This window comes from Neodiprion virginianus, chromosome 2, assembly GCF_021901495.1.
Source record: "Neodiprion virginianus isolate iyNeoVirg1 chromosome 2, iyNeoVirg1.1, whole genome shotgun sequence".
In the NCBI taxonomy this organism is placed as follows: domain Eukaryota; kingdom Metazoa; phylum Arthropoda; class Insecta; order Hymenoptera; family Diprionidae; genus Neodiprion; species Neodiprion virginianus.
This window is the reverse complement of record NC_060878.1, coordinates 36505724-36531390: the sequence shown is the minus strand read 5'-3', so window position 1 is coordinate 36531390 and position 25667 is coordinate 36505724. Positions and strand designations below refer to the sequence as shown.

General features: G+C 39.8%; 1 protein-coding gene and 1 non-coding gene across 5 annotated transcripts in view; both read left to right on the top strand.

The window, feature by feature from the left end:
* The window catches only part of LOC124297077 (intraflagellar transport protein 56), a 64770-nt gene that overhangs the window by 1831 nt on the left and 37272 nt on the right, over positions 1-25667 (top strand). For 2 of the 4 annotated variants that reach the window (XM_046747689.1, XM_046747687.1), the window contains exons 5-7: positions 149-455; positions 1066-1306; positions 1918-2499. In XM_046747689.1, coding sequence (XP_046603645.1) covers positions 149-455; positions 1066-1306; positions 1918-2029 — 660 coding nt within the window. In that variant the 3' untranslated portion in view covers positions 2030-2499. Of the gene's footprint in view, positions 1-148; positions 456-1065; positions 1307-1917; positions 2500-6209; positions 7203-25667 lie in introns of those variants that run through there. The other 2 variants (XM_046747688.1, XM_046747693.1) reach the window with 2 other exon arrangements.
* Positions 17238-17309, top strand: Trnat-cgu (transfer RNA threonine (anticodon CGU)). The gene has a single exon. It is a non-coding gene; the product is annotated as a tRNA-Thr (tRNA).

Genomic DNA, 25667 nt, shown 5'->3' with positions numbered 1-25667 from the left:
TTTATTTGTTACGTATAAATGTGCTATTTATTTATTTAACGATTGCATTTTTATTTCTTCGCTGGTTGTGAGTTTTTTATTTTCTTGATTTATTTTTAGTTTTCTTCACCTTCAATTTACCGTCAAACTGAGGGTGAAATATTTTTAGAGGGAGAACATAAAGACAGCCCAGCAGTATTTTCAACTAGTCGGATCATCAGTGTCAGAATGTGACACAATTCCAGGTCGTCAGTGCATGGCTTCGTGTTTCTTTCTGTTCAGGCAATTCGAAGAAGTTTTAGTATATCTGCACTCGATAAAGAGCTACTACTTCAATGAAGATGTATTCAATTTCAACTATGGCCAAGCTAAAACAGCTGCTGGGTATTTCAAGGAGGCTGAAGATGCCTTTCTCATGATTCGGAACGAGAGATACAAGAATGACTACGTCTACATCAGCTTACTTTCCTACTGTTGTAAGTATTCCTTTCTTTGAAACAAATGTTGTATCTTCTTCAGATGTGTTTTGTCACCTTTAAATACCAAGGCATGATCATTAACGCCATCTTCGAAAACATTCATGTCGAACTATATTTACGGCAGATAAGTGTACACAACTAGAAGGAACGGTAAAGCTATCTCTGAAGAAACTGTTAGTCTATATTTTCATGGAATTTTCACGGGCAGCAAAATGATGCTGCAATATTTTGCTGCCTAGTTCTAAACCAATAGGAATGCCAATAGAATAGATGATACGGTCTTAGCTTGCTCAGGGCCCATCATTGGCATTCCTATTGGTCTAGAACTAGGTAGCAAAATACTGCGGCCGCATTTTGCTCTCTGTAAAATCCAGCCTTATATTTGCTGTCACACAATATATATATTTGTGACATACGAAGCCTTTGCTAATGAAATTCTTGTATTAATGACTGGTTTCGGGAAATCATTATCACTTTAATTAACTACCCAGAAAATCATTGTACTGCTCTGTATCCGTATAATCAAGGCTAATCACATCGCCTCAATTTCGAAACTAAACTCTCTGTCAATAATATTGAACAATAACATCATGTTATGTATATTCAGACATAATGAACAAAAAAGCTCAGTTAGCCTGGGAGCTCTACCTAAAAATGGAAACATCGAATGAATCTTTCAACCTTTTGCTATTAATTGCAAATACCTGCTACAAAGTGGGAGAGTTTTGGCATGCAGCTAAAGCATTCGATATGCTGGAGAGAATGGATCCAAGCCCTGAGCACTGGGAAGGCAAAAGAGGAGCATGCTGCGGGACCTTCCAGTACATTGTGGCAGGAAAACAGCCAAAGTAAGTACATTAAGAAGAAAAATAATCAGTCATAGGAAGAAGGCAAAGGAGGAAGAACTGTGGTAATTGAAGAATTGTGTTCTTGAGAAATCGTCATTAGGTTCGTCACTATCTAGAAAAATTCCGAGAATCTTGTTTGCAATCTAGAATTTAGCAATAATCGGAAACAATAACACTCAAAATGTTCCCAAGAATACATAATTTGACGGAAATATTATCCTTGACGCGGTAATCCTTAATCTCTAACATTACTTTCCTGTACTTCGAAAGTTTCACTTAGTACGAAAAAAAGTTTCACCTAAATCGATTTTACATCCGCTGACTTTTTTCAAGATCATTGTCAAAAATTCAAGATGACAGAATTGCATTTCCCAATGATTCTGTATAGTTTTACAATTTACTAATCATAGCCAGTGTGTGATCAAGAGATTCAAGTGTGAAAGAGAAAATTTGATGTATCGTAGTATTTTTTATGTGGAAGGACGAATTAGCATATAAAACGTTGTACAAATGATCTAATCTACAAAGTGACAGATTACAATGACTCTGATTCAAACAACGGCATCGTATGAATATGCGTGTCTATAACAGTTATTTATTCTCGTGTGCAGAGAACTGTTGCCGGACGTAATTCAGCTGCTAAGAAACACGAATAACTCACAGGTAGAACAGATATCGCGAGTTATGCGAAAGTGGGGTAAAGACAACAGGATAAACTTCTAAGGAATCGAACGTCCAACTCCAATTAAACTGACGCACGTCGGTTACCTGCATAATTATCTGCAAAGTGCTGCCACGATTCTTTTTCTCTCTAAAGTAAATCAGTCCCTGCGTTAAATATCTTATTTTGCGCTTTACATCTTATCACATCACGCGTTTATCGTCGGATATAATGCGACATTTCAGAGGAAAATACCGATGCGGCACGTGAAAATACGAAATTACTTTACATTACCCGTGAGTATGTGTGTTCGTATATTATATACACGTTGTATGTATATTTATAGGGATATAAGTTACGAAACTAGTCCGTCCAAGCATTGTGACTTTGTTTATAAAACGTCGATATACGTAATAAGATATACCAACTGTATGGAAAAGAGAAACGAGTAATTTTCACCACAATCCTATACTTTCCACGAAACGTGGCTTACGTACAGGTTATTTTTCGTTACGAAGACACGTTGAAAGCGGACAGTTGTACACGATTACTTTTATTCTCCGCGAACATTCCTCCTTGTTTACGCGGCAAATTTTCCTCGTAAACAATTTGCCACCTTCCGGTCGGATATCTTCTCGGTAACACTTTACCTAAATTCCAATCGTAATGTATTCCTTTAATTTTCCAACCCAACCAACGCTCATGCGACAGTGAGAAACTAACTCGCATTGAGCAGCTACCACGAACTCATATATGTAACGTATAACTCGTGCCTCATACTCACATCGTGTACAATGTATCCGAGAAATCAATCTCGACTACATTACACCGATGCCGCACGAATACGTTGTTAATCATCGTAACGTACGTCGAATATAAAATCTGTCAAACGTCTGCCCTCCTCTCAGAGGTCATCGTGGTTTCGCCGAAGAACATTATCGCTCAGGCGAGGAGGACGGGGCTTTGGCATTTATCATTTGTAATAACACGTTCCCGCATCAGAATCGTTATTTATTCCCGGAAAGCCCGCGGGGTGCAAACGCATGCTGCAACCAGTTATACTACTTCCCGCCTCGAAGATGCATCGGGTTCTCGGAGTGCACCCTCCGACCCTCGTCGCCCGACGATGAGTCTTGGAGCCGAAATCGAAGTCTCGAAAATCCTGAGCATGCAGAGGGTGGTGAGACGGCCTAAGACGCGACGCAGTCTCGCGCGCTGCATGTTATACACCGTTCTAGGAATACCTACGTGGATCAATTTTAGCATTCCTCCGGGCTCGATGCGTCGGTTATAGGCTGGTATTTTAAACATAGCCTTCGACCGCTCCAAGGCGACTTGACAGTACTAGACTGAGTCACGCTTCGAGAAATAGGGAAAATGAACAAACACTGCGTGATTAATATCGGTATTGTAACGAAGAAACTTCCGAGATTCGATTAAATATATAGGTATATATATAAATATAAATATTAAAAATATTCAAATCAATTACAGCAATATCGTAATAACGAGAAAAAGAAATGAGCTGGCGTACTTGTCGGTTAATTATTGTAATATGCATATTACACCGTGCAGGAAGTTCCGCTTCTAAAAATGTATGTTTCCGTGTATAATATCGAGATATAGTTATACTGCAGTATGTGGTACGTTCTAAAAGCGAGAGGGTTTTTAAAGGGAATCGTTTGTATTTTAAGAAACGATTTAATCATCGATTTCCTTAAAATAAAATAAGAATGTGACGAGGAAACCGCCGAGGTATGAATACCCAGAGCTGCAGGACGGATAGGTGCTCGTCATGTATATGCATGTTAAAAACTGACGTGGCGTAGGGTTGGGCACGTGTATCGTGCCTACCTCCATCATCGTGATACCTCCGTCCGATAAGTTCCTCGAAGAAGAGTTCAGCGTTGCGGGGCCCAAGGCAGGCCTACAGGGAATCGTGATACTCCTCGTTACATTTACGAGACCTGACCAGCGGTCCGCTATCCTCGTCCTTTTTGTCCCCTTTACTGAGAATAACGCGATAATCTCTATCGCTTTGTCGGCAGGGAGGGGCTCCTGTTTGGAATAACAGAATATAATTACCTTTTCCTCAGCTTGAAAATAACCATCATCGTCTCCCTCGGACGCATCACATTCTCACAGCAGTGATTTACCTGCAATCCTAAAAACTCCTGACATTCCGACTGTACTAAGTTGTTACATCCCTGAAAAGGATACGAAAAAGGGGGTGAAATTGAGGAAGACAAACATCTGGATATACAATACATACGTATATAGCTACTGGTAGTACGTGAGGTTTGAATCGCTAAAGTGTACCAGTGACTAATTTGCAATTTTATCTTCGAACATCATATTCCAGAAATACTATTCTCGTGCCACAGCAACTTCCGTTTCAAGAACCGTTCATGATATCGCAGTGAAATTACATCGTGTCCTTTTCGAGTCGTGTTTGCCAATCTTATGACGCGTCTGGCTGACGCGAATCGTTTGAAAGCAGAATTCTTTAAACTACAATAAACGGAACATTGGCTTTAAAAAAAAACTGTAAAAAAGTGACTCAACATTAGCTTATACTGCATAACTGTGGAAGTATATTCCATACCTTTGTACAAGGTTTTATAAAAATTGAGTAAAACTCTGTTTCAATTTAAAGCGAAAGTCGGTGAACGACAACTCGATCGATAAATCGTTCATTTTGTGGTTGTTTAACTCGCACATCCACGACATTAAAACCGTAGAATAAAGAAGTACGTAGAAAATGTCCTGTATTTATAATTTAACATGCCTTACTAAATATAAATCAGGCTCGAATTGTATACTTCTTATACTCGTTTAAGTCCGCACTACGACATACACAACTGCAAAAGTCCTAAAGTCGTTTACTGTATCCTCTCAAGAGTTTCTGATTATAGCTCGCGGGTACGAATATAAAAAGTTTCAATCGACGGACAGTCGTTGGTTAAATTTTCACTGAAACGGGGTGTAAGTTTTACAAATCAGTACAGGGATTCTTTAATTCATACCATAAGAGGACGCGTGAATTTTTATCCTCGCGAATGAAATTAGAGACTGTTAAAAACGAAAGTTTAACGAGATTTATTAGGTATTTAATCGTCACTCAACGCACGGTGCAAAGCCCGCGTTTATCGTTCGTTCGACTATCGTTCTTTCCTTCAAAGTTCCTTCCCCATCTTCAAACACTATCGTCATCGATGACCGTAATTGCGAGTAACACGTAGCTGCAGTAGTAACACTCGACACGGATATGGCAAATGCGCGGCACCGCGGAGTGCTCGGTTTTTATCTGCAACACACGTCACGGTCTTATCGGTTATGTTTTACCACTGCATAATAATACAGAATGTAACTAAGCCGGCTGAAAATCTCGAGTATATTATTATCGTCGTTAACACGGCCTGTGGGTGCTTTCTGTGCACCGCAACAATGACTAATCTCTCGACGTCGATGATCACATTCGGGTTACGGTATACGTACCAATACCATACCCGCAGGTATCTCACACACGTTTTGCGTACGTCACGTTCCTACGGTTCGGATACCGTGTGTACAATCGGAGTGACTAATGCAGAAAATTTTCAACTTATATCCAACCCCGACTGGATGTGCAACCTTTACCGCGAAATGGTTCTGGACATATTTGTCGGAATTCAATTATGACTTATCGTCATTTCCTGAAACGATGCCACAGTCTCGTAACCGTTAAACCAAATAACGTAGATACCACGCCTACTCGGCGCCAGGGTAGTTCTAGTTTGTTCCAATTCTCGTGTCCGTTGTCTTGCGTTGTTGTGATACCAAGATCTGATAATTTTTCATGAATTTTGTCAAGATGCTTCGCACTCGTTCCGAAGGTAACACTTTAATCCGCTTATCGCGCCAACTTCGGCAGAAATACTCCAAGATGTCGCATTCCTGAGGAGATAAAGCGACCCGTGGAACATCTGCGGCGCAGAGTCAATAAGTGCCTTTTTTCTTTGACCGGGAAAAGATATTTCTTCTTGAAGAAAGTATAAATCAGGGTTTCGGTGTAGGAGATCGAATACCCCATTAAAATCGTGAAGAGAATCCCTTGCCGAGTTCTTTGAATTTCAATACTCCAACCGTGCGGGGTACAGATAACGTAAATAAGCGAGGAACAGAGCTGCGAACAACCCGTGTGAAAATCCGTCGGTTTTGATCTCGGCGGAACGGAATTTCAGTTCAGTCTGACATCCGATCTGAACCGGAGCTGACATTTCCGCGCTCTTCGCTCGCTCAGGTATACAAACAATACGGACAGGCGTGTATTTATGTACGTACATACCTACGCATACCTTTGCATATGGACAATGTGCGCGTATAATGCAGGAAGCATTCGTGAGCGCGTTGCGTGTTCTGGAAAATTGCACAATTTGCCCAACTAGTTGCACGTTAGCGAGAATGAATTGTCTCGGAATTCAGCGGAAGGGAATGAAAGGCAGGCATGACACAATCAGCGAAGAACGCAAATAACGGGGACAACGAAGCTTGATTACCGAATGATCGATCAAACTTCCGAATAAACGCCAACGTATTTTTCGACGTTATTCTTTCGACGTTCCAGTCTTAAATGCGGAATTCGTTCCGCAAACTTCACGTCCGTATTTTCGGTTCGTTCCAAATAACGGTTTTCTAACATCAGAAGTGACGCGCCGGGCTTTTCAAAATTTCGTAAGCAATGTAAGACGAGCTTTTCCACGAGTCCATCGACGTTCAATTTCGCGAACAATCGCTTGCTCGGTATTTTTCAAAGATATTAATCAACGACGGAATCGATTTATTAGAAAGAAGAACAATTCGCGGAATAGCGCAAAATTGTTTTGATACCATCGCGTATCGCGGTAAAAGTAACGAAACTCTCGAGTTTCGAGTAACTAACGGGGCACAAAGCTCCGAGAAGTTGTTCACCTCGCTGCAAGTGTTACACGCGTATAATGGTCGCACCGTATTTGGTGTGTCGTGAAACACTTTCGCTGTGCGATATTTTGCTAAACGAACGAACGAACGAACGAACGTAGCAGAAAGTTCCTGTTGGATTATTTCACCCGAGGTTGATTGCTTCTGAGCATTCCCAAATACTACTCGTCGCTGCATCTGGTGTACAAAAAGCTGTTCCAACAAGGATCGAAGACCTTGAGAATTTTGCAAAAATTTTATCGAGTTACTGTACCAGGCGCAAGCCGACAAAAACTGGTAAGTATCATACTTGCTGTGTGTGTGTGACACGCATTAATCAAGATTTTTATTTTACTCTTCTTACATTCAACGGCTATAAATAGCTCGATATTATACCACGGTTACAATCTTGCGGAAGAACTCTGCGAAGCACACACACGTACGCACGTGTACATAATACGTCGCATGTACACGTGACCCACTGAGCAAGACTCGGAACTAGATTAGCACATAAGAAGTCACGGGTTTCGTGCAGCGTTGATCGTCGAATGCTATTTTAGGAAGGTGGAAAGTTTATTTCGAGAAATGATTCACGGAGGTTGATCGTGGGCGAGCTGAGCTCGTAAGGTCGCCCATAATCCGAAAGTTGAATTATGCGGCTTCGGAGAAGTTGATGTTAGCTGTCGGGTGAAAACAGCCTGAAAACAATTCTTCGAGTACGATTTTCAAACGTCGAACAAAGACCGAGGCTGCCAGACGCTCGCGTTCCTTCGAGATGAGTAAAGCGGTGTTCTGGTATGGACGACGAGCGACGCTAAAGTGTCTCTGCTTCTTGAGAAATAATAATAATAAATAATAATAATATATTGTTGTTATTATTATTATTATTAATGTTGTATCGATGACGCGCGATGGCGTCACTGCAGCGAAATTGACGAAAAAGAAGATTAATACGAAGGAGAAGAGGAGTATGAGAAATGGAAATAATGAAAATTGAAAACAGCGGTGCAAAACAGTTTTAAATATTCCACGAACTGCCTATCCGGCGTATCTACGTGACTTGTTGACGTCACGCGAGCATCACTGGCCGTCAAAACGCTATTTTCACTTTGGCTCCCCCGTTCCTTTTATCCGTTGCTCCGTGACGTCGACGATGAAACGCGTCGGGATGTTTACGAACAGGCTTGACGACATATTTAGCCGTTGGTGGAAAACTGAGACAGGTGTTGCTAAAAATATGTACAAGTGGCGCCAACGATTTTGCCATTACAATTGCGTAGGTCTGCACAACGCGTTGGTGTTTTTTTGGTTTTTTCTCTTTCAACTTTTGCCTTTTGCCAATCGACGCCTCCTCTGCAACGCCGCATATTTAAACACCCTCATAGGTATACCTATTCGCGCAGAAAATATACTGCGCCGCACATTTGGCCAACCGTCGATCGGATTTCTTAGTATTTGTTTTTATTTATTATCGTACAGTCTAGACGGTCACAGGATCGCAGAGGCAGAAACGACGGTCTTCTCATACATGTATTTGTATACGTATACGTACACAATCCTCAATCGCATGAGTGCGCTTTAACCCTTTCAGTTACAGAAGCCACTGTAGTGGCAGCCTTTTTTTGGCATTTTTTCATTATATTTCATGCAAAATTCTGAATTTTTTTGCATTCCCAGGTACCTGAATTGCGTGATTGAAAGGGTTAAGGATTTATGGTACGTATAGCCGGGTCGAATCAAAAAGATAAGAAAACAAAAGTTAAACAGGACAACCGAAATTGATCGAGTTGAGTCTGATTTCAGACTCTTCTGTGATCCAGAAAGAAACGCTTCGACACTGAATTTCAGTCGCAAAAAACTTGTTGCCAAGAACGTCAGAATTGTATCACGTTATTCTACAATCTTTTGAATTACCGAATGAATGAATTCTTTGTAAATTACCAATATTAAACTTTTGATTAAACAAGAAATACATTATTCTTAATCACAATTTGACCCAGTTGATCTGTAGTAACGAGGTGTTTATAATTGAATTTCAGTGTTTTAACATTTTCTCCTCCGTCGCAGGAACTTTTACAGTCGCATATAATCGGATCAGCTTTAGTTGGCGACAATATATTTAAAGCTTTGTCTCATTACCGTTACTGCGATACTCGCGGATTTCCTAGAATCGCACAATTTCATATCGCAAACCGCGATCCAAGGTCGCTTCCACGTTTTCGATCAAACTGCTCTACGCATGCAGTGCCGCATTCCTGCAGTGCGCATATTACTTAATGCCAGTTTTATTTTTCCGCAATTCTCTGTCATACGCCTGGCTATTCCGCAAACGTAATTCTGCTGATGCTAAATCCTGTTTCACCCACGGAATAACGTATGAAATATTAAACGCGATCGTATCTTGGGAACTGATTTTTGAATTGACAATCAGCACGCATTTTATTCTACAATATCTCCCGGAAACAAAAAACAATTCGCGAATATACTAATTATCATCCACGTTATTACCGGTCTAAAAAAAAAAAAAAAAGCAATAAACCGGGTCGATAAAATTTTTTTTATTTTAATTCGCGGGACAACAAATTGCGGTTAATCTCTGTTTACCGGGTGGAGAAAACCGTAGCTGAGAATTATCACACTTCCGGCAACGCGTATAAATTCCGCGTAATTTAGCGGGAAATTTTTCGCACATTCTCGCTTACGAGCAGATAACATCTTTATTTCTACCTATTAGTATATCAAATCGGTTTATCATCTTTCATTAATTATCGACAACGATCTACGCTTCTACAACTCGAGATAGGCTCATAATTATTGATCATTGTTCCAGTGCTGTTAAGTCCTAAATGGATTATCACGTCATAAACAACTGATATGTGTATAGGATTATTACGTATACTGTTTCAAAACAAGCTAATGTCTAATTTTCCGCCTATGCAAATCCACGCGGAATTAATTACAATTATGCAAAAGCTGGTGTAACGAAACCGCAGTTTCCGGTGATTGGAGTCGTTCATACGTATCGTTGTGTGCATAATTGGCGGAAGTATGTTATACCTGAAGTAATAACTTGCCTGCGATTAAGGTGCAGGTGAAAGAAAAAAAAAAAAACAAAGAATTATCGACGTCAAATTTTATTACCGAAAGAATATGAACAGCAAAGATTACTGTATAAGTAAACTGACCTAGCATGAACGTATTTACTGTACGTTGATTTAAAAAAATTATGATTGATGAGCCATGTAGCTTACAAATTATAACTGCGCGTTAGGTGTCTACGAACATTTTATTCTTGGTACACGCTTAGTTGTAATTATTTGTGCTGTATCCATGTGCTACAAAGAAAAATAAAGTAACATTAAATAAAAGAAAAAAATTCGAATTCCAAGTAGCACGTCGGGTGCCAGAATCCTTCACGGGACTGTGTAAAATTTGTTTGCTGCAGCTGAGCTTGATCACGTCAAACGATCTTAAATTTTGCAAGAGTGGTGTACGTGCATGTTATATATATATATTTATTCTTTTGTGTATTTTTCCTCCAAATTACACATTCTTCGACTTTGAGATTGCAAATTCAATCTTACCGTATAATGTGAAAACGGTTTACTACATTGGCAGTTGAAATTCGGGGAAATTAATTTGAGATGTAGAGATTATTCGAGTTGGCTATAACGCAGGTTCGTAAAAATAATTTCGGTGCATAATTATACACATGGGACCGATCGGAATTAACGAGGATATGCTTGCTCGTCAATCCCGCGGTTGAGTCTAGACCCTGAGATAAGTATCTGTGGGAAATAAAGTTCTGTTGAAAAAAATTCCTCACAATATTCTTGCGTTCTGCAACGTTCGCAAATTCCTCTAAAAGTGTTGAATATTTAAACGGCAAGTATGCGTACGTGTAAATGCGTGTGCGAGTTTAAGCTTCCCGTGTGCCCCCATTCAGACACTTTTTTTTTACTGGCTATCAGAGGTTACGATGTACAGAGCTCAATTATATCGCTGACTTTTGCGAGAATGTTATATTATTATTGATATGTTATATGCGTAGATATTTTATTGGAAATCTTGTTAACCGGGAACTTTTGTTGAATCTACATTCGGTTTGTGTAACCTAATGGGGACTTCCATAAATAACGTAAAGTGAAAATTGGGATTTTCTCATTCCTTATCATTATTGACCCCCTTTTTTTGAAAAAATTTAAAGCTGATTACTGACAACAGCATTGTTTTAATATTCTTTGAACTCTTCATTAAGGCAGTCGGTAAATTCTTAGTTTTACAAGTATTTGTTATAATCAGATACGTTGCAAAAATTTTTCAATCTGATAATGAATAAAGTGTAATATTGCAGTAATTCAAGGAAGCCCCCAATTGGGTAATTATTATTCAAAATTTCCCCGCTTACATTTTATTTTTGCGAATCAACGTGATTAAAAATAACTCCCAATGCAAGCTTCCGGAATTTCCGATAATTTCCAATTACTTCCAAATACTTCCGGCAATCGCTTTTGATCTTAACAGTACACGTATAATTGATCTCTCTTCACTTTGAAACGATCAAGCATAACTACCAATTAAAATCCACGACACAAACATACTTCATGACACTGTCACATCTTTTATCAAATTACCCTGATTGAAAAAAAAATAATTCATTACAGAATTTCATTCGTTTTCCACTAGTTAGAAATAATTCGTAAGCTGATATAATAACGTTTGACAGCAAGGTGGACGAACCTAGGTTCAGTCTCTGAGCTTGGGTGGTAGAAATTTGTAAATTTTTCAAACGCTTAGTCGATGCGAAATACACACAGCCAGAATATATAATTTCGCGCACCGTGCCAAGACCTGAAAATAGCAGGCATTGTTTGTAACCGAACAGAGTAACACTTATGCTGGAAAGTGTTTTATCGGTCGTTTAAGCGTTCTGATACCGATCAGTTTCGAATATCGTAGTAATCGGTTGCGAAATTGTCGATCTTAATTTCACAGACCTAATCGCGATCTAGGATTCAGGGATATATGTACATGTATATAATTACACGAATAATTTTTTTTTTCGTCTTTTTCCAGTTCGAATTTCTAATTTTCAATTTTTCGTATCCACTTGGTACAAAGAGACAAAATATACAAACATACAACGGCAAAATGAATAATCCGTATACAATTCTATATTATTGAGACAAATTTTGGCATTCTAATTCTGACTTTTCTATAGTTTCGGTTCTTCATACTTCGACTATCTAAATTAAAAAATTCTTTAAATTTATAATAAAAAAGACGGTATCTCATCTCTTTGATATCGAGGTATACCTGCGTATGACGATCGAACCACGGTTGCGTAGAAGCGTGTACAACATAAGCATGCGTCTAATTTTCTCCGTCAAGTAATTTAACCAACATACGTACCTACATCGCAGTATATTAACTTCTGAGAAACCTGTGCGCGCGGATCTGATCATAATGGTCTAGTAAACACTTCGAGGAAATCTAAAGCCGTACCCACAGCTCTTTCCGATGCGCAAAAGTCTTCCGCGGATTCTCGAATCCAATTCCGTGACTTCAATAGTGCCTACGTCTCTGTAACAAACACGTTTCGCATTGTTGCACGCACACACCGACTTGCCTGTACTTGAGCGTATATTGCGATTTCCGATATCGGAAAAGGTACTCGTTCTACCGCATCGTATACTGCTTACCTATATCTTGAAGGCTTGCCAAGATCTGCACGCGGAGAGGAGATCCTACATCCAAATAAACTCGGCTGTATGTAATGACGTGATTACGTCGGGCAAACCGGAGTCGCAAATGCGGACCCTCCTCCTTCAATACGCGGAAACGTGAAAATAGAGTCAGTTCGCAAAATCTGGGTCGGATTTGTAGCCTCGATAGCGCTAGCTGGGGATGTAAAGAATAACGTTGAATTTTACGAGACGAAAAAATGAACATCTCCGAATAGTAATAGTTACAAATTCCCTTTTTGTAGCTTTTCGTCAAATATCGCACCTTTTAAACTGCAGGATAAAAGCGCGCGTCTCGTCACGTATACGCCTACATATCCATATAAGAATGAAAGTCGAAGTGTAATTCACTCTATCGAATTCTGTTCGTTTATCAATTCGTTTCACGTGCACGTTTCCAAGATACATATATTAAGGAAACCTCAAGTCGTACGTACGACTATTTTTTTCCCTTCGATATCAACGTCGTTTGTTATCGATTTACCGTGCGAACAATGAGTTCCAAGGGTTGAAAATTAAGATGGATCACGCGACAAAGCAACGCTATTAACCCTGTGTTGATATTACACGCTCGTAGAAAGTTTCGCGGTATTTGTTTTCAAACGTTTTTTCTCCGTCTATTTTCCTCTGGCGCTTCATTTGCTCACTTGATCGAATAGTCTTCGATAAAAACAACTTCGGTAAAAGATTCTCCTCCTTTCTTATACCGCGAATTATTTAAGGGGGTGCTCTGGTCGATTTCGACGTTGACGTATTTATATCCAAATATCTAAGTCCACGTATCGCAACTGCGAAAAAAGGCTATACAGTCCCATTTTACACGCAATTCTGAACTAAAACGCTCCAACATATTTTCCTTAAAGCAGACAAAAAAAAGGCATGAATCCTACCATATCGCAATAGCAAATTCTTATGCATCTCCTTAACGAGTGTACTGGTCGATTGTATCCTTCAAACGATCGTACATTTTTACTTGACGTTTACCTGCAGCTATTTAGATAATCCATATGTCTACTTGCGTACACGTAATACGGGATATTATCCGAGTCTCTCATTGAAACTGACAGAGCGTTATAGCCAACTCACAATCGGTATACGAATAAGATAACGAAGCTAATCAAGCACCAGAAATATTTCGTCGATTGTCGCATGAAAAATGACGGAATTTTCATTGTTGGATGTAAAATTGCCCCAAGGCTTGCCCATTTTGCAGACAGCTATAGGTCTGCAATAATAATACCGTCACATTCAACCTGTGAATATTTTAAGACAAATAGAGTCGACGTCTGTCGCTTTCTGCAGTGGATAGATCATCCGGCTCCGGGTCACCTTGATCGATATTTAACACCAGAAACTATATTTACAAAGACGTTACGTGTGAACATGCGTTACACGTCGCAGAATATTTTGCGAAATGATGGACGTATCTGTATCGTACGTTCAAAATTTAATGTACTCCGCGGTGCGCATGTGTGGCGTGTTTAAATACACTTATCACTATTCCCAGGAAAGTTTGTTAATTTTATACAGCGACGACAGAAATTGCCCAGTCGGTAAGATTACACGCAATTAACAGTTTGCCTGCGCGTGATATATACGTTAAAGTATAATGTATAAATAATCATTCCCCGACTCCGATATAATTGTTTCCAGAGAACGAGCGGGTATAAAATAATAACAAAAATAATCCAGATAACGATAAAAAATTATATTCATATACACATACAGGTCCGCGTACGTCCGTGTTCAAGCAAAAACACCTTTATCTTTGCCTCCATATTTGCACTTGCGTAAGGTCATCGTACATATATTTGCGTGAAAAATTTTCCACCAGTAAGACCGTTCACCTTGAGAAACGATAATATTTCGAATTCAATAAAGCCGTTGACACAGGTGTAGATATGGTAGAGATATTCGTTTACAATGCATCGTGTCGATAAGACTGGAATGTTTCATTGAACCTGGTTGAAGAGAAAAAAATAAATAAAAATTTTTCTGCATTTGTTTCGTAGATAGACATTATAATTATATTATCTGTAAGTATTACGTCACATCAGTCGTGAGATTCGTAGCAAATATGAAATTCACGTTGCCAATCTTACTGTCACTTTCAAATTGGACAAAAAAATCTCTGATATCGGTAAATCTCGAGAACCTTTTTTCGTTTAGGGGAAATTAGATACCTACATGGAAATCCTGTTAAAGTTCGTTAATTGATAAACGGTATCAAGTGGGGTGGATGAAGAGTGATACGATGGACATGCGGATAGAAAAAACTTGTAACGTAATTTTATTTAAAAATTCTCATTACAAATCAGCTGAGGAAGAAAGTAGAATTGTTACTTAAATTTCGATATTAATATTTCTAGTTGTTGCCCCCCCCCCCCCCCCCCCCCCCGACGATTATACGTCTTCAGGTCAAATATCCCCAGTCATTTTAACGCGATGGCAAAATCTCAGGTAATTTCCTGTCTTACACGTACCGCGATTGTTCTCTCTGTAATCAATACGGGTACCGTATCGGGTGGCAACAACAGAGAAAGGTAAATCGACGCGCGAGAAGATCAGATCGGGTGTCTGTCGAAAGAGGCGGAGATTAAGTACGAAGTAGAGGAGAAAATTTAGAGAGAAAAACAACAGCAATAAAAAGAATTAAAAAAAAAAAAGAAAAACCAAAGACGCACGGAGTACAAAGAGGAAGAAGAAGAAGAATGAGACGAAGAAGCAGCAAAATAAGAAGAAGTTAATGACGTTACGACTTGAGTCTCGAAATGAGATTTTAACTTCCAAATTCTTGGTACGACGCGTTCCGGAAATTCCACCTTGTTTGGAGGGCTTCTGCTTCTCCAGCTTCTCAACGGTAATTGAAATCTCACGAGGGGTAAAAAAAAATAATGGCCAGGATTCGCGGAACCCGGCGAAATAACTCGGGAGAACGCAGAACGTCGCTTGCGCAGCTAGGTTGTGGCTAACCTATGCTTGTAAAATGTGTAGCCCACGTACTCGTCGTCCAATTATTTTTATGCGATCCACATTATACACTATTTTTTGCCAATTTTATTTGCGAAGCTTTATCAACGCTCAAAACGACACCCGACATTATCTGCGGTCAATTTATTAACCGCCAATTTCTGCAACCTGGAGCGCCGTGTTTGAGGTCTTTCATTAAAAACGGCTCAAATATTAATGTTTTCACATATTTTATCAAATTTAATCGAAACAAATATTGATATTATAATATTGTAATAAAATGCAATAATTATGCCGCGAATAAAAAGTATTTGTAACTATTTTCACAGAGTCAGTTCAATAATTAAGAACATACACGTAGTCATTTCGAATACATCAAATCATTTCATATTGATCTTGTGCGAAGGAAGCAACAAAGTAAGATAAACAAAAGAACAGTTTTGCTGTCCGTTGCGACGGAATAATTTGCACATATTTAAGCTTGTCAATGGACTACATTCAAATCAACATGGCGTCGATTTATAACGATATTTACGTTATTATTATTATTAGGTTATCTGACAACCCATAGATGGCTGTTTTATTTCAGTGAATTTTCTCAGGAAAAAAGTAGGTCGACGATAGCAAAACCTTGCATTATACTAATTGCTAGACTTTGTATTATACTCGTATATGGCTCAGCTAATTTTTTACTCACGTCAAATTACATCTCTCTGCTTAGTGTAGTGAAAACGTTGGGTATTTTTGTGTCGGTAATTTGAATCGTTTTCAATACCTTCCCCTTGGGATAACCGAAAATTAAAGACAAACAGACCGTTCGTATATCGTAAAACGATGTCGAACAACTTTGAATGTAATCGAAAGTAAACAAGAAATAAGGCCAATTTCATACGCATAACTATTCATAGCGATAATTGCATACCCCGATAAGTCATATTATTTTTCTGGTTTCCGGCTTCTGATAAAGTGCTAATCTTAACCCTGGACAAGGAAGAAAGACTGCAAGTAAGAGGGAAATTATTCCTACACGTGGTTAAAAAATGTACGTCATTATAAGTCGATAAAATTAAAACTTGTTACCAGCGAACACGAGACCAGCAATAAACCTCGAATTAAATTATCGCGATTTCCCAGAAGTAGCTCGGTATCAAGAATACGTACGCAGCGATAAAGAAAAGATATTTCCTCATCTCGACAAATTTAAAGAACAATCTCGCCGGTTGACAGTCGCTTACTTTATGCATATATTTAAGAGAAAAAAAGAAAACATCTGATAAACAAGCCGAAAGACGTTAGGTGGATCCTTATTTTACGCACAAGTATTTACACCGCTGGTTAATTGCAAGCGTGTAATTATTCAAATGTCACAAAGTCTGCGGAACTCGTTCCTAACAGTTAAAAACTCAAGCGACCCGCGCAGGTTACTCGGAATCGGTTGTATAAATCGTTTCAGCGGAACGTTTACACGTGTTTAAAAAAATGACGCGAAACCTCAGCTTTTTACCTTTCCTCAATCCTTAAATACGTATTACTACGTAAAACGAGTTTTCCCATCGAACGATCGAGGGCGAGGATGAGACGAGAGTGAGTTATCACACTTCCTGGAGCTCACAAGCGAGCCTCTTTAGCTCAGTGGTAGAGCACTGGTCTCGTAAACCAGGGGTCGTGAGTTCAAACCTCACAGGAGGCAGGGGATATTTTGCCGAGGTTCGCAGTGTTCCTCGGGTCGACCGATCCTCGCACAGCTTCCTGCTTCCTGGAATGGAAGGGGATTTTTTTATTACTCCTTTTCTTTCCTTCATCCTTGTTTTTTTCCCCCTTTTTTTTTTATTTCCTCCATTAGCTTTCTTCCTCATCGCGCGAACCGAGCTGAGCGTGACTTATTTAAATTGTACCGAGAAACCGATCAATTTCATTACGTATTCGCTCTCCTGTCTCTATTTTACGAGGCGAGAGGCAGGCGAGGGCGGACTCGGTCAACTATAGATGCTTACTTCCGCTTCGAGGACAGTAATTTTCTCATCAATGCCTCGGCACCGCTCGTCAGGGAAAAAGCTGTAAATTAGTTTCTTACGCCGCTTGTAAGGGACGCCAGGAAGAGAATTTATAAAAAAGAAGAATGCATGGGAGATCAGAGGAAGAGTGACTGGTTGTAAGGTCAAATTTTAAAGGATACTCCTTAGCCAGCTCCTCTTTTCGTGGTAAAGATAGGTAAACGTTAATTCTTGGTATTGGTTTTACTCGTCGGAGGAGAAAATTGAAACAAGAAGAGAGTTTGGATGAGCTTCTTTTGAAGTTAAAATGAAATTCACAAGTCGTTCTACCCAACGGGTATATCCGGCATTTCCAAGTTTTCATAACTTTCGAACGAGCCTTTGCAAATTCTCCTAATTTGCAACAACTTTTCCCATATCTCAGTGTTTTTACATATACACTATGTGTGTTAGTAAACCGCGACCATTTCATGTATTTCGTTGTAGAAAGTGTGCCTGCACAAATTCGCATGAAACTTAGCGATCGATCACTTTTTTGCGCTTACTTTCGAGCAAAGTCTATGTTGCATGCGAGTTTCCACCCAGCGAATGAAACTTTCATCAATTCCAAGAGGCAAATCTCAAATTGTACATACAGTCGATTGAATAAATGTTGAAAGCCGTGTACTTGTGAGTTTGTACACGGAAATCAGCCATAGTATGGATCTAGGTCGCGTTCGACTAATTTTCACTTGCCGGATGCGAAACAAATTTTCTCGGAACAAATTTCAGGTTCCAAATCTTACATGTATAAGAAATACGATGCACGACAGATTAATAGCTATTACCTAATTTTCCGTAAATTTGAAAAAATTATTATGTTTGTATATTATAGCGTCATTAAAATTGAATTTGGGTAAAAATTTTAAACTAGCGGGAAAACCAAAAGAAGAATGAGAGATGAAAAGAAACTCTGCTATCTTGCGCCAGGTTTATCAGACACCAGCAGGTGTTTGTGCTTCGCGTCCGTTAACTCGGTTACAACTAATTAATCTGTTATTGATGCGTATTATATGAATTGGTGCTGCGTATATAGTACATAAATACGTTCTTAAGTATCTTTTCCGAGTATGATTAGTTCTTGACATTTGAAAGACGATTTACTGATTTCGCAGAACGAGTTAATGTACACGATTTTATAATGCATTAATTCTACAGATTCTTCGTTTTATTTTCACATACATGAGACTGTGAAAAATTTCTTTCCCCTCGAATATTTCAGTTTGTCGGATATTTTGGATGCTTAGGTCATTTATTAAGAAACAACACAATTTTAAAATATTATCGCGCGTCTCCGTCTGCGAAATGATAAAAGTTTCAGTACAAGACTATAAATTTCTGCGTTAACGATTATACACGAATGGCTGCAATGTCGAATAACGAACCATATCTTTATGTCACGACGATAAAAAAAAAAAAAAAACCGATGAGAAGAAGCGATTTACGGTTGAAATCTGAAAATGTGTACGTTGACATTCTTTGACAGAATCGACAATAAAGTTTCTGAAAGTTTTAATCAATCCTACAGTATTAGCGTCAATCCGATCGTTGAATACTCGAATCAATTAACGCGTTCGATGATACATGGCCGCAATGAAACTGATGCAGAAACATCGGATTAACACGAGGCTGAGCCCGTCGACGGGATCATGAAAAGATATTGCATAATGACCGACCGACGAAAGCACTCATCATCATCATCATTATCATCATCCTAAGAAGCCGCACGCGAGTACGAGTAGAGGAGATGCGTCGAGGATGATACCGTTGAACGGAATCCGTGCTATCGGCGCGCGGCGGGCCGTTTTACGAGTGGCAGAGAGCGGCCCGGCCGCACGTTTTGCCGCAGCAGTTCCCGCAAGTCGTTACGCCGTATCGCCGATAGTGACTTTAACGAGTTTTAAAGAAAGATGGGCCGCGGGTGAACGGCAGATTCGCAATAACGCTGCAACCGACGAATCCGAGTTGTCACAACTCCCGAGGTCGTCCGGCTCGACCGTTGCGACGGGTGATAGCCGTTAGAAACGATCGTCGAAATCTCATCGCGAAAAAGAAGAGCCGAGAAGAAGCCTCCGTGATATTGGGAACGAATATTGCAGGAGCGTGACTGACGATAACAATAAAATATACGCAATATGGCGCCGAGAACTGCCGGCTATCGACGGACGAAGCAGGCTTCAGGTTAAATTAGCGAATAGAAAAGCACGGTGGAGCTTCGTGCAAGCTGTCGGGCTTCAGTTTCGTCACATTGAACGATTCACTGCGAAAAACATGACGCAAGAGATGTCTTAAAATTAAATATGGGTTCTTCTTCTTGGTCATTAGTACGCATTATCATTTTCAGAATAGGACGGAGCTACGAGCTTTAAAAACCGTACGAAAACTTTTTTTCCATCATATTAGGCGTAAACTGGGATTTTACGCCCTAGGTACGAAAATAGCTATTCCCGACCGCAGGACGCGTCGGCTGTGTGGAAATAAATTGTTCGGTAGAAGCCGTAGCACTGTAAACCTCAATTTGGCTGCCGCCGCCGAACGGCTGGTCAGCTGGACTTCGACTACTTCCCCTAACGAATAACTAGCAGAAGACGAGAGGTCTGGTGGTCAACCACATCCGCTGTCCGAGGAACGCGTCTCGCTTCGTCCATAACCGACCGCAAAATTCATCCGAACTTAAACTTGTCCCGTATCACGAATCCGAGAGGCGTTTCGCTTCGGCCTGGCGCTCGCTCTTATCAACGAGTATCCTACGCACTCCGGAGTTTCGCGGAATGGTAATCTTTACTCTTTCGTTTTTCCCCTTTCGTAATTACGCATACCCCGTATGTATATCACGGACGCAAACAGCGTGAGTAAACGTTTTCTGGTGCGTAATTTATTTACGTTATTAAACTTCCTGTCTAGATTGTTGTACGTCCTGAAATTATTAATCACACCCAGATCGTACATGTTTGAAGCAAATAACGTCGATGTCGAACGTTTGTTTTCTCGAAAAAACTTTCAACCTCTACGTATAACATTCCTTTACCGCGTATATTTTTTCGTCCTTCCTTCTTCTCCTTTTCTCTTCTTTTTCTTCTTGCTAGAAAGCCATGTACAACCGCGGTGTTCCGGGAAGAGCTTTATTGCTCGGTAACAATACCACGAATCGCGTGGGAGGATGTGTCTAATAAAGGGACATTATTGAAGATGTAAGAGGGTGGTTCAGCGGATCCTGATATTATTTGTCTGCAACGAGCCGCGTATCTGATTCTGGGTACAATTTCAGAGAATTGCAGACGGACGGACAATCTCAGACTCAGGCGGTTGATTTCTTACTTATGGCACAGTCGGAGCATCTTTTACCGTCGTTCATTCAATCGTATAATATCAGGACAGAGAAGCGTGGAAAATAAGGTTCCAACTGAATACGTTTGCTGTCCCTGTTCGTCTGTATTGCAACGATTTATTAAAGACAAAAAGAAAAGGAAGGGAGTAAAGAAGATGAATACCAAGCGTATTGAACCCGTGCAGAAAGTGCTTGCAGGTGAAAACTGATAAGTCGAATAATTTTATGGGACTGAATCAAAGATACACCGAAAACAACGCGACTTGTTCCCGAATTCTGGACTGTTTCCTTTTTTGCATCTTTTTACATTTTCTACGTTGTCGATGAAAAAGAGGAAAGAGATGAGAAAGAAATACATCGTTGGGGTAATTTCTTTCCACGTATATGTTTGACGATATTAAGACTTTCATTGCGCGTGGGAAGTAAATGTCCTGCATATATTATAATATACGAGTTGAGTAAAATGGCTCGTTTGCTTCGTAAATACAGGACGCGGATCCGTTTTTTCGGAAATTCCAATTTCGAGAACAAGGCTAAATTCGGCCGTGTAATTTCAATCGCAGAATCGCGTCTGCAGTTTCTATCATGCCGCGCCGTTAATAAGAATAGTAACCTGCATGGTGAATATTTTATAAGATAGTTGAAGCTGTTTAAGAAAGGAGAGAAGGTAACGTGACATGATTCTAAGAAAAGGCGTTCTATAAATAGCCAGGTAACAGGATCAGCGAATGCTTTGGCTACCTGGAAACTTGTAACTGAAGTTTAAGACGAGACGTATTACGTCATCAGCTGATCTGCAACAGTCAGATGTTTCAATCCCTGACGTCACCCCAGAAAACTAAGATAAAGTTCAAACGACGGCCGTTATACAGATTAATAAAACCGTTCTGAAGTTAGTAACGTTCACCCAACGAAACATTGGTGGGAAAAATTATTATTATCCAAGTTCTTACAGTGACTTTGAAGTGGTTAAGTTTTAAGAATACGAATACATTTTGCCTTATTATAATTCACCGAATTTCAGATCTTTCATTCCTGCAACTGTGAAATGACGATTTTCCAAAACGTTAATCATTACAAAATAACTTGGGCCTCGTTAAAGTTGCCGATTAGAGAACCGTATGATTTATATTTTCAGTTCAATCACACACGCGATGCACATTCGCATCAATCGCTCGTCTTTGATTGTTGTGCTTATGAGTCATGATCGAGCATCATTTCCACGTGATCGGTTGTCCTCCGCCGATATGAATCCCAACGTTTTGCAGACACTCGCGCGGTGATTAATCGCGACGACCTTGATGTATTATGTGGAAAAAATCTGCACAAGCCTACCTGACCGTAGTACGCCGGATCTTTTATTACCGTTACTGCCTTATCTTTAACGTATAGTGACGAAGTCAAGATCCGATCGTGAATCATTTTACGTTCGACGATTTTCTTTCGATCAAATCTAATCGTACCGCTCGAAAAGTCCAGAATGACGTAGACGGAGGCGGGACTCGATGACGATGTATTGTTCACCGATTTTAATTTGCAATTCACTTGCTACGAGTGTGAGGTTTTACCGTATGTGTGTGTTTTTTTTCACACTTGCTGAATTTTAAAAGGCAGTTTAGAACGGCTCTGCCAATTATCATCTCTATAGGCTGAAGTTATACAAAGAGTACGGATTGACGTTACAAGTGATTTGTATATTTTTTATAGCCAAGATTGCAGCGCATAATTTGCTGCAAATGTCTCGTGTGAGCTGTTAAGATTCGGAATTAATGGTCAACTTAAATTTAGAACTCCGAACGCGAGTCCCGCGTCCCAAGAAAGATGGATAAATGGGCTCAGAGGTCAGTTTACGCGAAAGGCTTCACGTCCAGCCGCTGTCCTTTTATCGTGCCTGCGCACAGCTCTCGAAGTGTATAATAGGTACAGTAATTGCGTTTTGCAAACGCTTGTGCACGGCGAGTAAGTTTATTACAGGTATAGTCGATAATGATTGCAGCATGGTTTTCGCTAATAGATCTGATCGTACCGGGCAAATTGCTTCGGACGAGATTCTCTTCTATCCTGTAAATGTGCGTTGGATGAGACACCGTGAGATATGTAGACGGTTATACAGGTACAGGTACAGGTACTTGGAATACGTCGAGGCGTTAGAGACGACTTCCGAGAAACTACGGATGGGTTTCACACGTGTAATCACGTGCCGTGAACACAGCTCAGCGCGATTCTGTATCTATGGTGACGTCCTAATCGGGTAGATCAATAACCAGTACTTGTGGTATATTATCCGTGTGTATTTTTTCGCGTTACAGTAAAGCGCGTATACTTATACATGTTACTATTGTACGTGCGTACTCGAGGATGACAAAAAAATGCAACCCATCTTTGCGTACATTTTTACATCGCCCACGCGTGTACGGAGCTTTTAGAACATGGTTCACGGCTCAACAAGGAAAATTAATATGCGAGATATCATTCTGGTTTCTGAAAAAAAAAAGAAGAAAAGTATATGATAATTAAAATTCATATACGAAGGAGTGTGCGTGTATACGTGTATGGGACGTGTACTTGGAGGCAAAAACGGAAATACGAGTTCCGTGAATTGAAGTTTGATGCCCGGCTTTATCGACAATCGGGGTGGAAGCGAAATTTATTAGAGGAACGGCTCGGTTAATCGAGGGCAGCTGCGGTACGGAGAAAAGAGGCGACGTCGAGGGTCCCAGAAGAAGCAAAGCGGGTCCGAGGCCCCGAACCGCCCCACCTGCGCCTCCTCGAACAGCCGCAGTGTGCACCGGGTGCTGCAGCGAGGCTACAGCCTCGTCTCCGAGAAGCACGCGCTGCACCTCGCCGACGCAACAAAGACACGACATCGCCTTCGGCGCAGATCCGAGGAATCATTTGAATAATGCTTTTCATTGTGATTTAAGCTTCCGAGAAATCGCTTGATTATAAGCTTTTAACTGATGCGGCGAAGGCTCGCTTCGCGTAATAATCCACATACACGCGTGTACGTGAACACTTTGTGTTGTAGCCGATTGTTTGTTGAACTTTAATCACTATTTTTTATCGAGGTGGAAAACCTTCCGAGGATCAACGAATCGACGCGCGACGCTTCGAAATTAGACAATTTTTATGCGGATCCGCTGTACGGAGACTTTTGTCCTATTTTTTTGACACGGATTAAATTTTACAATTCTTACGTTTTCTGAGTAATCGTGTCAGGTTTTCGGAAATTCTCGGTTTAAACTTTACCGTGGGTCTGAAGTAACGGTAATTTATCCGTTCACACTTCAATGTATGAGAACTTGTTGTCGAAACTTCAATAGAGGACAATGCAAATTAACATTTCAGGGAAAAATATGCAACAGGTTCCGTTTATCAGGTCATTTCACTCGTCGTTACACTGTCGATATAATCAATTTTAATCGAAGTGAAAAACGGCCCAAGGGATGAAATGACGCATCAGAAGCTTCATATTTTGGGGTAAAGAAACACTCCTAGAAGTTTCAGTAGAATCCGTGACCCAAAGATCTGATACTATCCGTGTAAGAATAGTTCGAAAAGTTGATGATAAAATGCAAAAATAATCTAATTTCAGCTGCATTGGCGTACAATAATCCAAAATCGAATGTGAAACTAGCTGCAGATGTTTGAGCGTCTCCATTATTTTTCCGAACCTTTCTTAATCATTTGTCAACCCACGGGGATAATCCTACTTCTTCTTATTTCCCAAACTTTGAAGAGATTTCATTACTAAGAAAAATAAGAATTGTAATTTACGATTTCCCATATTTAACACATATCGGAGAGCTGAATGTAAACGAAAATTCACTTTTGCATTTCGACCGGCAGAATAATTTTACCATTTCCAAATCGCAGATCAAAGATCGAATTTCAAGTTCACGGCATTGCATAAACTTGTATTACTGACGTAAAATAAAGTAGTTAGTCATACAAAAGGAATAATATTATGCACTAAGCGAATTTCAAATATCGTTGCTCCTTGCCATGTTACCCATATCATTAATATTTCTACATAAATTATTGTAATTCACGTATTGCTTGATGATCGTAAGGAACAGAAAAAAAATAAATAAATCAGCATAAAAAAGTAGGTATTAAGAAGTATAATATATTACTTCATACTCTTTGAACTTTGCTCTGTTGTTTTCTGAGAACTACCGCGTTGAATATGTTTTTTAAACGTTCAGGTATTCTTCGGCTGGATCTTGCTAAATACGCAGGGATCCCTTTGAGGTGTAAAAACACAGTCACCGAGAAAATTGTACATTCTTGTAGAGTGTTGGGTGTGATTATGAAAAGCTTTATAGCGTTATCTATAAATAAATAATATACGTGACGGAATTCTTTGAAAGGCTTACATTTTAATGCTCTTTAATTTCCCAGACAGATGTCGTATTTTTCCTGCTTTTCATTTCGCCTCGATTCACCGGCTTTACCCGATCGTAATCTTGGTTAACAAGAAGAGAACGGGCAATGCCACGCTTTCAAACAAATTACGCACCTGTTAATTGTCGACTTTCACACCCGAGAACCCTTTTATGTTATAATCAAAAGGGTCGCTTGGAATAATTTTACCGTAATTATGTCGGTACGAAATTTTGGCGGGAATTTCAAACTTCTCAATACGTGCCAACCATGATTGAATTCCGATGTATAGGTATACTCA